At 38.7% G+C, this 15,888-nt stretch overlaps 1 protein-coding gene across 1 annotated transcript; it reads right to left on the bottom strand.

Moving 5' to 3' along the window:
* Positions 1-806: 806 nt before the first annotated feature.
* On the bottom strand, positions 807-12,978 carry Cts8 (cathepsin 8). Its single transcript, NM_001128216.1, has 7 exons — positions 12,853-12,978; positions 12,460-12,582; positions 12,222-12,368; positions 10,019-10,243; positions 9,422-9,584; positions 1,749-1,866; positions 807-906 (listed from the first exon to the last, which is right to left on the bottom strand). The coding sequence occupies exons 1-7, from the start codon at positions 12,976-12,978 to the stop codon at positions 807-809; spliced, it is 1,002 nt and encodes a 333-aa protein (NP_001121688.1).
* Between the last annotated feature and the right edge of the window lie 2,910 nt (positions 12,979-15,888).

Raw genomic sequence — 15,888 nt, 5'->3', positions numbered from 1 at the left:
CCTCTGGCTCTAAGTCATTCTGCCCTATCTTCTATAATATTCCCTGAGACATATGTGAAGGAGTTATAAATACTAAAAGAAGGAGAATTAGCACTCACAGGGGTGAACCCCTAATCAATTACCCAATACACTGTGATTAGTCCTGAACTCATGACCACAGAAAGAACAAAAATGGATTAAGAATTCAGCCAGTTTCATTATATATTTACAAATATACATATGTACACCCACACAAACACACACACACACACACACACACACACACACACACACACACACATATATATATATATATATATATATATATATATATATATATATATGATCACCAAGAAAAGAAGAAACACTCAATTTGTGAGTAAATGAGAGTGGGGGATATGTGAAGTGTTAGAGGGAGGAGATGTTGGAGGAAGGAAAGTAAACTGGCTAATGCAATTATATTTTAACTAAATCATATATTAAATGAAATGAACTACACAAAATTTAAAAGTTACTACTTTCAAAACAAAAAGAATACAAATGCTTCATTTGAACTTACAACTTTTTAGAAGATATTATTTTGTTCAATCATTAAACAAACACAAAATCAAGCTATTATGTGACTCAAATACAACTCAGAGAAGCACTTCAGTTAGAATACCCATCATGTCTTACTGGAGAAAACACATAAGAGAATTCACATCACATTGTGTTCTACAGTAACTGATGTGCTCTATCAATACATTAGTGACTGGTCATTGTAAAGAGGATTCCTCCACTTTACAGGATATCTCCACTCCAATCCTTCCTTGTTACTAACAGACAGCTCACACTCTGGGATAAAAGCCATATGTAGCAATTCCACAGTGGTTGTTCCAGCCTCTGGCAAGCTTCATGTAGCCATTCATGCCCCATCCTACACCATGACTGAAAAAACATGTTTCCCATTTAGTAGAAAGAAAACAGGACAGTGGATTCATTACAATAACTCCATTTATAAACACTTATCCAGAAGCCTACTTAACACAATGAACAGAAAATGGAGAACAACAACCTCTGAGAAACAAATGTTATCTCACACACACTGTGAAATCATAGCTGTGAAAAAAATCAGGCCATTTTACCACTCACAGGTGGCACAGAACCAATATTCTAGCTCTTAGAAAATCAATGTCACAAATATATTACTATTCAAGGAAAACAGTGACTAATTCTGAACAACTCAAATAATGTCAGTTGGATACCCAGCCATAGTGTTCAAAGGGTCAAGTGCTGGTCACAAAGAAGAAAGGGCTATTATTCATGTCTAGGATCCCACTTGGGGCTGGAGCTGGATCTGTGCCTAAGAACATGGGCTTCTACAAGCACACACACATGGGTGAAAATAATAATTTTTAAAAGTGACGACATCATTGCAGTTTGCCTGAAATAGTGAAAAGTAAGACCAAACTTTGAGAAGCTGGCTAAACAACTACTCAAGATAGTAATCTCTAGGATCAGTGAAATATTCTTCCTCTGTTTTAGACAGCTAAGGAAAACAACTGATCTCAACATTGGATACATACTTGTACACACACATATAATACGAACACACACACACACACATGCACACAGACAACAAATAGGCATACTACACACATATAATTTGTCACAAAGTAGAAGGTTGTTGTTTAATGAATGTTGGAGAACATTAATGGAGACTCATACCCATTCTGATTCAAGTAGGAAACTCATTTAGAAACTTAAATATAAATATTTGCAGTTTGTACCTGTTTTTTATCAGCCAATATTTCCTGCCATCTGATTCTCTTCCTTCATAGCCATAGCCGACTACCAGAACAGAATGGTTGATACGATTACTACTACACCTTGGCTCATAATAAATGCCTGGAAACCAAAATCAAAGTGTGAGAGGTCTGCACCAAGATCTGAAGGGACCCTGTCAAATAGCTCCCTGTCCCCAAATCCCGAGGGAGGGAGAGCTAGAACTTGAGAGGGGCAGATATGCCTGGGAAGCCAGAGGAGACTAATCTCAACCCACAATTCTGACTCTAGAGGAAAACACCAAGCACTATCTGGGACCCTGTGTACAAGGTCCCAAGAGAAGGGGGACAGGCCCTTCGGGTAGCTACACTCACAGAGGGATCACTCCAGGTCCAAGGAGTGATTGCAGGCCGAGACTAGAGGTAAGACCAACATTTCTGCTCCAAGTGACCTGCCTGGTGGACTCAGGACACAAGCCCACAGGAACAGCTGAAGACTAGTAGACAGGAACAACTACACCACTGAAAGCAGAACACTCTGTCTTCATAACTGGCTGAAAAAAAAAACAGGAAAGCAGGACTACAGCACCCCTAACACACGGGCATATAGGATGGTCGAACAACTGTCAGAAAAGAACAGAACAAGGTAACACCAGAGACAACCTGATGGCAAGAGGCAAGTGCAGGAACCCAAGCAACAGAAACCAAGACTACATGGCATCATTCTCCCACAAAGCAAACACTGAATATCCAAACACACCAGAAAAGCAAGATCTATATTTAAAATCACATTTGATGTTGAAGGACTTCAAGAAAGACATAAAGAACTCTCTTAGAGAAATGCAGGAAACCAGAAATAAACAAGCAGAAGCCTATAGAGAGGAAACACAAAAATCCCTGAAAGAATTACAGGAAAACACAATCAAACAGGTGAAGGAATTAAAACTGGAAATAGAAGCAATAAAGAAAGCACAAAGGAATATTGAAAACAAAGGGAAGAGACAAGGAACTATAGATAAAAGCATCACCAACAGAATACAAGAGATAGAAGAGAGAATCTCAGGAGCAGAAGATTCCATAGAAAAATCAACAAAACTGTAAAAGATAATGTAAACAGAAAAAGCTACTGGCCCAAACATACAGGAAATCCAGGACTCAATGAGAAGACCAAACCTAAGGATAATGGGTATAAAAGAGAGTGAAGACTCCCAACTCAAAGGACCAGTAAATTTCTTCAATAAAATCATTCAAGAAAAGTTCCGTAACATAAAGAAAGAGATGCCCATAAACACAAGATGCCTACAGAACTCCGAACAGATTGGACCAGAAAAGGAACTCCTCCCATCACATAATACTCAAAACACCAAATGGAAAAAACAAAGAAAAATATTAAAATCGGTAAAGGAAAAAGGTCAAGTAACATATAAAGGCAGACCTATCAGAATTACACCAGACTTCTCACCAGAGACTTTAAAAACCAGAAGATCCTGGACAGATGTCATACAGGCCCTAAGAGAACACAAATGCCAGCCCAGGATACTGTATCCAGCAAAACTATCAATTAACATAGATGGAGAAATCAAGATATTCCATGACAAAACCAAATTTACACAACATCTTTCTACAAATCCAGACTACAAAGGATAATAAATGGTAAAGCCCAACACAAGGAGGCGAGCTACAACATAGAAAAAGCAAGAAACTAATCATTTTGCAACAAAACAAAGAGAAGACAAGCACACGAACATAATCTGACATCCAAACACGAATATAACAGGAAGCAACAATCACTATTCCTTAATATCTCTCAACATCAATGGATTCAATTCCCCAATAAAAAGGCACAGATTAACAAACTGGATACGCAATGAGGACCCAACATTTTGCTGCCTACAGGAAACACACTTCAGAGAAAAAGACAGACACTACCTCAGAATAAAAGGCTGGAAAACAACTTTCCAAGCAAATGGTCTGGAGAAGAAAGCTGGAGTAGCCATTCTACTATCAAATGAAATCGATTTTCCACCAAAAGTCATCACAAAAGATAAGGAAGGACACATCAAAGGAAAAATTCATCGAAGGAAAAATCCACCAAGATGAACTATCAATCCTAAATATCTATGCTCCAAATACAAGGGCACCTACATACATAAAAGAAACCTTACTAAAGCTCAAAGCACACATTGCACCTCACACAATAGTAGTAGGAGATTTCAACACTACACTCTCATCAGTGGACAGATCATGGAAACAGAAATTAAACAGAGACATAGACTAAGAGAAGTCATGAACCAAATGGACATAACAGATATTTATAGAACATTCTCTCCTAAAACAAAAAGATATACCTTCTTCTCACGACCTCATGGTACTTTCTCAAAAATTGACCATATATTTGGTCATAAAACAGGCCTCAACAGATATAGAAGGTAGAAATAATCCCAAGCATCCTGTCAAACCACCACAGGCTAAAGCTGGTCTTCAATTACAATATGGAAAGAATGTCCACATATACATGGAAGTTGAACAATGCTCTACTCAATGATAACCTGCTCGAGAAAGAAATAAAGAATGAAATTAAAGACTTCTTAGAATTTAATGAAAATGAAGGTAAAACATACCAAAACTTATGGGACACAATGAAACCTGTGCTAAGAGAAAAACTCATAGCTCTGAGTGCCTGCAGAAAGAAACAGGAGAGAACATATATCAGCAGCTTGACAGCACACCTAAAAGTTCTAGAACAAAAAGAAGCAAATACACCAAGGAGGAGTAGAAGTCAGGAATTAATCAGATTCAGAGCTGAAAACACCCAAGTAGAAACAAAAAGGACTATACAAAGAAACAACAGAACCAAAAGTTGGTTCTTTGAGAAAATCAACAAGATAGATAAACCATTAGCCACCCTAACCAGAGGACACAGAGAGTGTGTCCAAATTAATGAAATCAGATATGAAAAGGGAAACATAACAACAGAATCAGAGGAAATTCAAGAAATCATCAGATCTTACTACAAAAGCCTATATTCAAAAATACTTGAAAATGTGGAGGAAATGGAAATTTCCTAGACAGATACCAGTTACCAATGTTAAATCAGGAACAGATGAACCATTTAAACAACCCCATAACTCCTAAAGAAATATAAGCAGCCATTAAAAGTCTCCCAACCTAAAGGAGCCCAGGTCCAGATGGGTTCAGTGCAGAATTCTATTAGACTGTCATAGAAGATCTCATACCAATACTGTCCAAAATATTTCATAATATTGAAACAGATGAAGTGCAACTGAATTCCCTCTATGAAGCCACAATTACTCTTATACCTATACAACACAAAGGCCCAACAAAGAAAGAGAACTTCAGACCAATTTCCCATAAGAATATCAACACAAAAATACTCAATAAAATTCTGGCAAACTGAATCCAAGAGAACATCAAAACAATCATCCAACACAATCAAGTAGGCTTCATCCCACGCATGCAGGGATAGTTTAATATATGGAAAATAATCAACGTTATCCATTATATAAACAAACTGAAAGATAAAAACCACATGATTATTTCATTAGATGCTGAGAAAGCATTTGACAAAATTCAACACCCCTTCATCATGAGAGTCCTGGAAAGATCAGGAATTCAAGGCCCATACCTAAACATAGTAAAATCCAAATACAGCAAACCAGTTACTAACATTAAACTAAATGGAGAGAAACTTGAAGCAATCCCACTAAAATCAGGGACTAGACAAGGATGCCCACTCTCTCCCTACTGATTCAATATAGTTCGCAAAGTTCTAGCCAGATCAATCAGACAACAAAAGGAGATCAAATGGATACAGATTGGAAAGGAAGAAGTCAAAATGTCACTATTTGCAGATGATATGATAGTATATTTAAATGATCCTAAAAGTTCCACCAGAGAAATATTAAACCTGATAAACACCTTCAGCAAAGTGGCTGGGTATAAAATTAAGTCAAATAAATCAGTAGCCTTCCTCTACACAAAAGAAGAATAAGCCGAGAAAGAAATTAGGGAAATGACACCCTTCATAATAGTCCCAAATAATATAAAATACCTAGGTACGACTTCAACCAAGCAAGTGAAAGATCTGTTTGATAAGAACTTCAGGCCTCTGAAAAAAGAAATTGAAAATCTCAGAAGATGGAAAGATCTCCCATGCTCATGGATTGGCAGGATTAATATAGTAAAAATGGCCATTTTACCAACAGTCATCTACAGATTCAATGCAATCCCATCATAATTCCAATGCAATACTTCATAGAGTTAGACAGAACAATTTGCAAATTTATCTGAAATAACAAAAAACCCAGGATAGCTAAAACTATCCTCAACAATAAAAGGACTTCTGGGGGAATCACTATCCCTGAACTCAAGCAGTATTACAAAGCAATAGTGATAAAAACTGCATGGTATTTGTACAAAGACAGACAGATAGACCAGTGGAATAGAATTGAAGACCCAGAAATGAACCCACACACCTATGGTCACTTGATTTTTGACAAAGGAGCCAACACCATCCAATGGAAAAAAGATAGCATTTTCAGCAAATGGTGCTGGTTCAACTGGAGGTCAGTATGTAGAAGAATACAGATAGATCCATTCTTATCACCCTGTAAAAAGCTTAATTACAAGTGGATCAAGGACCTCCATATCAAACTAGATACAATCAAACTAATGGAAGAAAAAGTGGGGAAGAAACTCGAACACATTGGTACTGGAGAAAACTTCCTGAACAAAACAGCAATGGCTTATACTCTAAGATCAAGAATCGACAAATGGGATCTCATAAAACTGCAAAGCTTCTGTAAGGCAAAGGACACTGTTGTTAGGACAAAATGGCAACCAACAGATTGGGAAAAGATCTTTACCAATCCTACAACAGATAGAGGGCTTATATCCAAAATATACAAAGAACTCAAGAAGTTAGACTGCAGGGAGACAAATAACCCTATTAAAAATGGGGTTCATGGGGGCTGGGGATTTAGCTCAGTGGTAGAGCGCTTACCTAGGAAGCACAAGGCCCTGGGTTCGGTCCCCAGCTCCGAAAAAAAGAACCAAAAAAAATGGGGTTCATGAGAGTAGGACCCCATTGAAGGAATCAGAGAAAGAACTGGAAGAGCTCGAAGGGGCTCGAGACCCCTTATGAACAACAATGCTAAGCAACCAGAGCTTCCAGGGACTAAGTCACTACCTAAAGACTATACATGGACTGACCCTGGATTCTGACCTCATAGGAAGCAATGAATATCCTAGTAAGAGCACCAGTGGAAGGGGAAGCCCTGGGTCCTGCTAAGATTGAACCCCCAGTGAACTAGATTGTTGGGGGGAGGGCGGCAATGGGGGGAGGATGGGAAGGGGAACACCCATGAAGAAGGGGAGGGGGAGGGATTAGGGGGATGTTTGCCCGGAAACCGGGAAAGGGAATAACACTCGAAATGTAAATAAGAAATACTCAAGTTAATAAAAAAAATAAAAATTAAAAAATTAAAAAATTTTTAAAAATGGGGTTCAGAGCTAAACAAAGAATTCACAGCTGAGGAATGCCGAATGGCTGAGAAACACCTAAAGAAATGTTCAACATCTTTAGTCATAAGGGAAATGCAAATCAAAACAACCCTGAGATTCCACCTCACACCAGTGAGAATGGCTAAGTTCAAAATCTCTGGTGACAGCAGATGCTGGCGAGGATGTGGAGAAAAGGAACACTCCTCCACTGTTGGTGGGATTGCAGACTGGTACAACCATTCTGGAATTCAGTCTTGAAGTTCCTCAGAAAATTGGACATTGAACTACCTGAGGACCTAGCTATACCTCTCTTGGGCATATACCCATAAGATGCCCCAACATATAACAAAGACACATGCTCCACTATGTTCATTGCAGCCTTATTTATAATATCCAGAAGCTGGAAAGAACCCAGATGCCCTTCAACAGAGGAATGGATACAGAAAATTTGGTACATTTACACAGTGGACTACTACTCAGGTATCAAAAACAATGGCTTTATGAAGTTCATAGGCAAATGGATGGAACTGGAAAATATCATCCTAAGTGAGGTAACCCAATCACAGAAAAATACACATGGTATGCACCCATTGATAAGTGGACATTACCCCAAATGCTCGATTTACCCTAAATGCACAGAACACGTGAAACTCAAGGATGACCAAAATGCTCATGCTTCACTCCTTCTTTTAAAGGGGAACCAGAATACCCTTGGGAGGGAATAGAGAGACAAAGTTTAGAACAGAGGCTGAAGGGACGCCCATTCAGAACTTGCCCCACATGTGACCCATACATATACAGCCACCAAACTGGATAAGATGGATGAAGTAAAGAAGTGCAGGCTGACAGAGACCGGATGTAGATCTCTCCTGAGAGACACAGCCAGAATAAGGCAAATACATAGGCGAATGTCAGCAGCAAACCATGGAACTGAGAATGGTATTCCTTTTGAAGGATTCCGAGAAAGGTCTGAAAGAGCTTGAAGGGGCTTGAGACCCCATTTGAACAACAATGCCAACCAACCAGATCTTCCAGGACTAATCCACTACGCCAAGACTATACATTGACTGACCCTGGGCTCCAACTGCATAGGTAGCAATGAATAGCCTAGTAAGGGCACCAGTGGAAGGGGAACCACTTGGTCCTGCCAAGACTGAACCCCCAGTGAACGGGATTGTTGGGGAGAGGGTGGTAATGGGGGAGGATGTGGAGGGGAACACCCATAGAGAAGGGGAGGCGAAGGGGTTAGAAGGATGTTGGCCTCCAAACCGGGAAGGGGAATAACATTTGAAATGTAAATAAGAAATACCCAATTTAATAATGATGGAGGAAAAAAAGTGTGAGAGGTACCGGGAACCTAGTAATGATCATGGCCAATAGAAAAATGTAAGGCATTTTCTAATTGTAGAAAGAAATATCCAGTCAAAATAGTACCTATTTTTGATAGGAATCCTGATACAGGTTTTTCATCCAAATGCAAAGAGATACAACAAATATGAATTTGTTAGTAAACACTTCTCTACATACATACAAATTCTCTTCTTCTTCATTTTTACTGAGAACCCCATTTCAAGAACTGAACATAAATATTCAAGTCAAAGTACTCTTTAGAATTTAGTTCTAGAAAGACATTTTTTCCATGATTTAAGAAACATCTAGTGGAGGGAAGTTGAACAATTTAAGCATAATATTAATTATATATTATGAACTACTCACTTGCATGTAAATAACATGTCTCCCAATTTATTTCAATTTCTCAGATGATTGGGGGATGCTCAGTGAAAGTGCTCACATGTATGCGAACATATTATTACTACCTATTCATTAGTTACTTACATCAAATGTTATTGCTTATTATATCAAATATTATACACATTACCCTAGCAGAGGTGGCACAGGCATTCTTAATTATATTTAGAAGAGTGAATAACAGCAATCCTTAGATTCTTTAATATAGTCCTCATATTTTGATGACCTCGGCCATGAAATAATTCTTTATTAATTCATAACTGTAAACTTGCTACCATTATGAATCATAATGTAAATATATGACATGCAGGTTATCTGATATACAACCTCTCTGAAAGTGCCCTTTGACCTCCAATGGTGTTGCAACCTACAGGCAGAAAACCACTGAAGAACAAACACATGCTTACCTCTCCTATAGAACCTGAAAGATACATGTGAAGCATCAATTCCAACAGAGATGGGCCCTATAGTTGCTACAGCATGCATTAAGGCTTCCTCACTTCTTGCTACAGTAGAAAAGCCTGTGACTCTAGCAGCAGAACGTCTTGGGAGGTACCGGCAGGGTCCTTCCTATAAAATGTAAAAAGGAAAGAAAATAAGTTATTTCTGTCTATCTGCAAGGAAGCATCAGTTCAGTAGCTGAGTATCCCCAAGTCTGAGCTGTTACAGAACATCCCAGGAAGTGAAATGAACTGAAAGATTTGGAACAAAATATCAGACCTCATGTCTTTTATGACACCTCATAGTTCTTTCTGTCCATAAGAAACTTTCATAGGAAGAAATATCTATTATATGTGGAATGATTTCCATATTCTGTGTATGCAAAGAAGCAGGAATAGCTACATGGAACCACTGCATCATAAGGGTGTGCACAGGCTGATAATAAAACCTTGATGGTGTGCAGTGTTCTACCTTCCAATGTCAGTTCTTTGAATTGGATTATTTCTACACTATTCTCTTGCTTGAGATGGCTGAAATGAAAATATCATAGAAAATCCACTTACCTTTCCTTCATATGGATAAGTTGACTCAGCCTCCAGACCTCCATTACTCCATACATACTTTAAAGCATAGAGCGTACTGCCCATATGACAGCCATGATTCCCTTCAGGTCTAGAACAGTCCACTAGATTTTGTGGACTCAGTGAGACCAGTCTGCCAGTCTTCCGGAACATCTGTCCTTCTATGGCACCAGCCACAGAAAAAGCCCAACAAGAATTACATGTGCCCTAAGTACAGAAGAACAGTCATACACAAACAAGTCACAACCCCAAATCAGACAGCTAAATACTGTGACAAAGAATGAACTCTTAGCAGGCTATTCATATCAAGGGAGAAAGTTTCATTCTTCTTGGGACCTGGCTGTCTCCAACTTGCTTGTAACCAAATGAATAACTACATACACGTGCACATGTATGTGCATAAACATATGGGCAGGGCATGAAATTATCTGACTGCAATTACCAACAATAAATATGACACATATCTGGAGAGGGACTGGATAGAGTCCACTAGGTAGAGGTAGATAATTGTGGATGGACATGATCCATACACATTTTAAAACATCTGAAACATTCAAAATTTTAAAAATATATTATTAAAAGTGAATTGTGGTTATTATGAATAAAGCTGCTATGAACATAGTTGAGCAATTCTCTTTGTGAGATGTTGGAACATCTTTTTGGTATATGCCTGTAGGATGATGTCACAGGTGAGGCAGGTACAGGATAGAAGGAGGCCTGTCATTGGAGGAGAAAGAAGGATGGGCGGGAGAGAAGTTTGAAGGAAGAGGAGGAGACTAAGGGAGAGGAGAGGAGAAGAGGAGATGGAGAGAGGGGAGAATCCATGGCAGGTGATGTTAAGATTCTGCTCTGTGTATTTACAGGTTGTTATTAATGTTCTCAAGGGATTGATGGTACTGGGCTTTGTATGTTTAAGTGGGCAATTATATCTTACCAATTGGATCTAAGATTATTGTGTTGTGTGTTCTTTTATGTGAGGGTTTGAGTGTAGGAAAGTGTGCGGCTGGGCTGTGTTTCCGCCAAGATATCTAGCAGATATCTTGGGACAAAGAGGTGTGGACCTAGCGGGGTAAAAGACAATTACTCCCTTCTGTTTTATATATTTTTACAACAACATATGCCCAAGAGTGATATAGCTGGGTCTTAAGGTAGAGATATTCCAGTTTAATAAGAAAATGCCAAGTTCATTTCCAAAGTGGTTGTATTAGTTTGCACTTCCACCAACAATGAGGAAGTGTTTTCTTTACTCTGCATCCTCTCTAGCATGTGCCATCTCTTTGAGTTTTTTATCTTAGCCATAATGATGGGAGTAAGATGGAATGGCATAGTTGTTTGATTTGCATTTTCATGATGATTAAGGACTTTGAACATTTAAGTGCTTCTCAGCCATTCTAGATTCCTCTATTGAGAATTCTCTGGTTTTATCTCCCACTTTATAATTGGGTTATTTGTGTTGTTCTTGTGTCTAACTCTTTGGGTTATTTGCAATATTGGATATTAGCTCTTTTTCAGATGTATAGTCAGTGAAGATCACTTCCCAATCTGTGGACTCCCTATTTGTACTATTGGCAATGTTGTTTGCCTTATTAAAACTGCAGTTTCACAAGGTCCCATTACTCCAGAGGAAGACCATCTTGAGTCAAATAACCTGGACCCTTAGGCCTCTCAGAGACTGAACTACCAACCAAAGAACACTTGGGCTAGTCCTCAGCCTCCCCATACATATGTAGCAGATGCACAGCTTGACCTTTTTGTGTGTCCTGAACAACTAAACAGGGGCTATCCCAAAAGCTGTTGCCTGTATATGGGATATGTTCTACTAGCTGGACTGCCTTGTCAGGCCTCAATGAGAGAGAAAGTGCCTATCCTCACAGAGACTTAAAGTGCTGGCAAGGGGATATACCCATGGGCCCCCACCTGCTCAGATGAGAAGGGTAGAGAGATAGGAAAAGCATTGTGTGTGAGGTGACCAGGAAGGGAGATGCTGTACTAGATGTAAAGTGAATACACAAAAATTATTAATTAATTAATTAATTAAAGTTGAACAAAAAACAAATTGAATAAGTAAAAAATTAAATTGTTAAAAATAAACTGTGTGTTATTGTACAGTCAATACACACAGAGATATCAATGCTATTTTTTATCCATAGTGACGGAGCAAGACAGTCATGAGATACTGTAATACCTGATTCTTCACAGAAGTCACATAGCCTCTTCTTCTCCAGTCTACAAATTTCGGTAGATAACGAAAAATAGGTTGATGGATACTTTTCTTCTTCCTAAGATTCTGGACTGGGATATTAGTCATCATTTTCCTGAATTCCTCACCAGTCTTCAAGGAAAAGAACATGAACCATTAAAAAGCACAAGATTTCACATAAAGAATTGGGGAAAAAATGTGACCAAGTCTGTGTCAACCTCACCATGTCAGCAAATGCATTGAGTTCCATGGTAAAGTTTTTCTTTTCCTGATCATATTCAATATTATGCTGTTTGACCACTTTCATGTTTTCTTCCCATACTGCTCTCTTCTGTCCTTCTTCCTCCTGGATAAACATAATATGTGACATTTCTTTCTAATTAAACCTGTCAACAAGCTGACAAAGAATACTCACTGCCAGAGTTCATGAGAAAAATATCAGGACACTGCAGAAAAAGCCATACTTCACATACCTAAAACCAGAAACTGTATTTTTGGTGCATGGCATTGGGCAAGTCTTAACAAAAGATGGTCTCTATGACCTCTGTTGTATGCACAAATCTCAATAAGGGTCATTCTCCATGGGGGTCAGCAGAATAGTGTTCGTATTACTAACCAGGCTGTAGTTTTTCTCATACTTTGTCTTCCACTCCTGCCATTCAGAATCCAAACTGGGATCAGATGGTTGAGTAGCTCTGGCTACTCCCAAGCACAGGATGGCCAGCAGGACAACAGGACTCATGCCTCAAGCACGTAGGCAGTGAAGAAGGGAAATAAAGATGGCCAATTGCAACTCTTCCAAAATACCTGTCACTGTTTTCTGAGAAATAAAGACATGTGTTGGATAAAATTCCTTGAAATAACTATTTTCAAATATCTATGCACAGATTATAAAAATGAACAAATATTTACTTGGAGTTAAATATTCCATGGATTGTATTTTGTTGTGCCACCAAAATTCATCCCATGTATCCCAAATTCTAGGAGTAGAAACATCTTGTGTATTGCAAACTTACATTGCCATAAAAATATCCATGAACCTCAAAATTGAAATGTTAGGCAGTCGGTGATACAGGACATGGATTTGTATGAACTTTTGTGGTATCCGATTCTAAGCACAAGGTGACCCTTGGAGCTGTGGCCAATGACTTTCATATCCCTACCTAATAATCGATATGTGGGCTTGTCTTGAAAACTGCCATCTCAAATGAAAATTTTCTAATCTGTTATCCTTTGAAGATATGGAAAATATCAGTACTAATCCTTTGGTTCTGTCTTTGTAACTACACACCATAATCACTACTTTGGTGATAAAAACATCACAAGTAAAAGTCACTGGATACCAGTATAGGTGGGATACAAAAAGGAGCCATACATAGGATTCAAATCATGACTTACTGGGCCTCCTATATGACACTCGCTATAAGACCTAATAAGAGCTTTATCATCTGCTAATACTTTTGCACATGGCAATGAAGAATTGTAATTCACACAGTAATGTGCAAGGGGATGGAAATGATGCCTGAGGCACAAGGGACCAGCTATTGATCTCTGTAAAACCTCAGATTTTTACTTTAAGGGAAAAATGTCAAGTTAACCATATAGAATCTGTTCTTTCCCTTAGTTTTCTACTGTCAACCACCTTCTAACTATAAGACTATAGGTATTGAGAAGATAGTCCCTTTCCTGGAGATTATACCAGATTCTTCCAAGCAGTTTTCTTATCTAGTGTCACTTCCTGTTCTGTCATAGAAGAGATAGGACCTTACCAAGAAGACTTCCAATTCCTTTATGCACTCCACAACTCAAATCTTCAGATGTGGCTGAGATCCCAGGATCTGGGTCTCCTGTATTTCACTCGAGCTTTAAATACAGTTTCAGACCGGAAGTCAGTCTTGCCTTTTTTCTGATTTGCTATGCCGGTGGGTGACTGGGATTAGGCCTCCGGGTTCTTGAACACATAATAAGATCTGATCCCACCTATCCTGAAGGGCTGGGTGTGGAATGTCTCAATAGATGTCATGGAGCTGACCCTGTGGATCTTAACAGAGGAAGTCAGAAAACTAGCATTTCCTCCTCACATGACATTATATTTAATGCTTTCAGTCCTGAGTGGCTTAAGAAAAAAATGTTTCCCTTGTAAAGCTGTATGGAATTTCAGTCTAACAATGTCTTAATGTTATAATTTCTGTGATAAAACACCATGACAAAAAATTTGAGAAAGAAGGGTTCCTTCAATCTACTCTTCTACATTACAGTTCATCACCAAAGGAAGTCAGGACAGGAACTCAGTACTGCCATACCAGGAATGGCATCATCCATAATGGGATAATGCCTAAATCCCAATAAGTCACTTATTATGAATATGCCCTACAGGCTTGCCTACAGTCCAGTCTTATATATAAATGTTCTCAACTGAGCATCCTTCCTCTCTGATGACAAGCTTACGTCAAGTTGACGTAAAACTATCTAATACAAAGTTACTTTACAAAGTTACTTTATATTACAGTGGGATGCTTTGTTTGCCATCCATGGAATGGAATGAGTACGGTCTAGTCTAGTATTTCAAAATTAGTCCATAGCTGCAGGAGGATCCTTTGAGAATATAGACCATGGGATGGGTCTCCCTTTGTCAAGGTGCAATATAATTGTTCTCAAAAGAAGCTTAAGTGTGGGTGGCACAGAAACTGGAAAATGTTGCTCATAGTCAACTCCTAAGAGGGAATTGAATGCCCTGTTCTGGATCTCATGAGACTCTAGTGGTTTTTTTTATTTGAGATTGCATCAGATACTCATCAGCAAGCATAACTTGATGTTTGCATTATGTTGCATGTTTCTTACTTTGTGTGCATACAGTCATGTCCTTAGCTACTTGCCACTTTTTGTGCATCTATTTGCAAGTACCTCTATTAATGGGTTGCCACTTTTGGCAGGAAACTCTGAACTCAATAAACAATAATCCTCTTCTCCTTCCCCCCAGAACTCATCATCTACACTTTTATGTTCTCTGTATAATCTGGACAGCAGCACATGAATCTTGGTTATATAGCATTGGCCATTCTCAACAATCTGGATTCCTACTCTATCAAGCTGGAGGATGATGTACTTGGGTTGATTCCTGAATTCAGAAAAAGTTCTGTAACAATGACACTTTAGAGCCTAATATACACAATAGAAGAAAATCTGCAAGCACTCTTCACTTTTTACTCTATTTTACTGGCAGGTCACCTTCTGGAGAATTTAGGAGGAGACAGGAAATAATATTGCAATCCTTCAAAATGCGGAATAAATTGTAAAATGTGCAATCAAATCCCAGAAAATGTGGTCAATATGAAAGAGATGACTTGCTAGGTAGGTTTGACTCACCAGATGCTAGGATAGGGAGGAGCAAGTTTGATTGCATAATCACACATTATCAGACCTTTACTTTACCTGCAATTCTTGGGCACATCAATGGGACTAAATATTGATACAAATACCTCCTGTGATTAGTGAATATTCCAGGTAGAAAGGATAAAATGCTGAAGTGAGAAGTCATAGAGATTAAGATTTAAGAGGCAGCATGGCTGGTGAAGGAAATGACAGTTTTGTGCTGATGGCCCTTGTTGATCTTGAATCTTTGCTGTGTCAGGCTCTGTGCTGAGAGTCAGCA

Source organism: Rattus norvegicus, chromosome 17 (genome assembly GCF_036323735.1).
Source record: "Rattus norvegicus strain BN/NHsdMcwi chromosome 17, GRCr8, whole genome shotgun sequence".
In the NCBI taxonomy this organism is placed as follows: Eukaryota; Metazoa; Chordata; class Mammalia; order Rodentia; family Muridae; genus Rattus; species Rattus norvegicus.
This window is presented reverse-complemented; position numbering and strand designations above follow the sequence as displayed.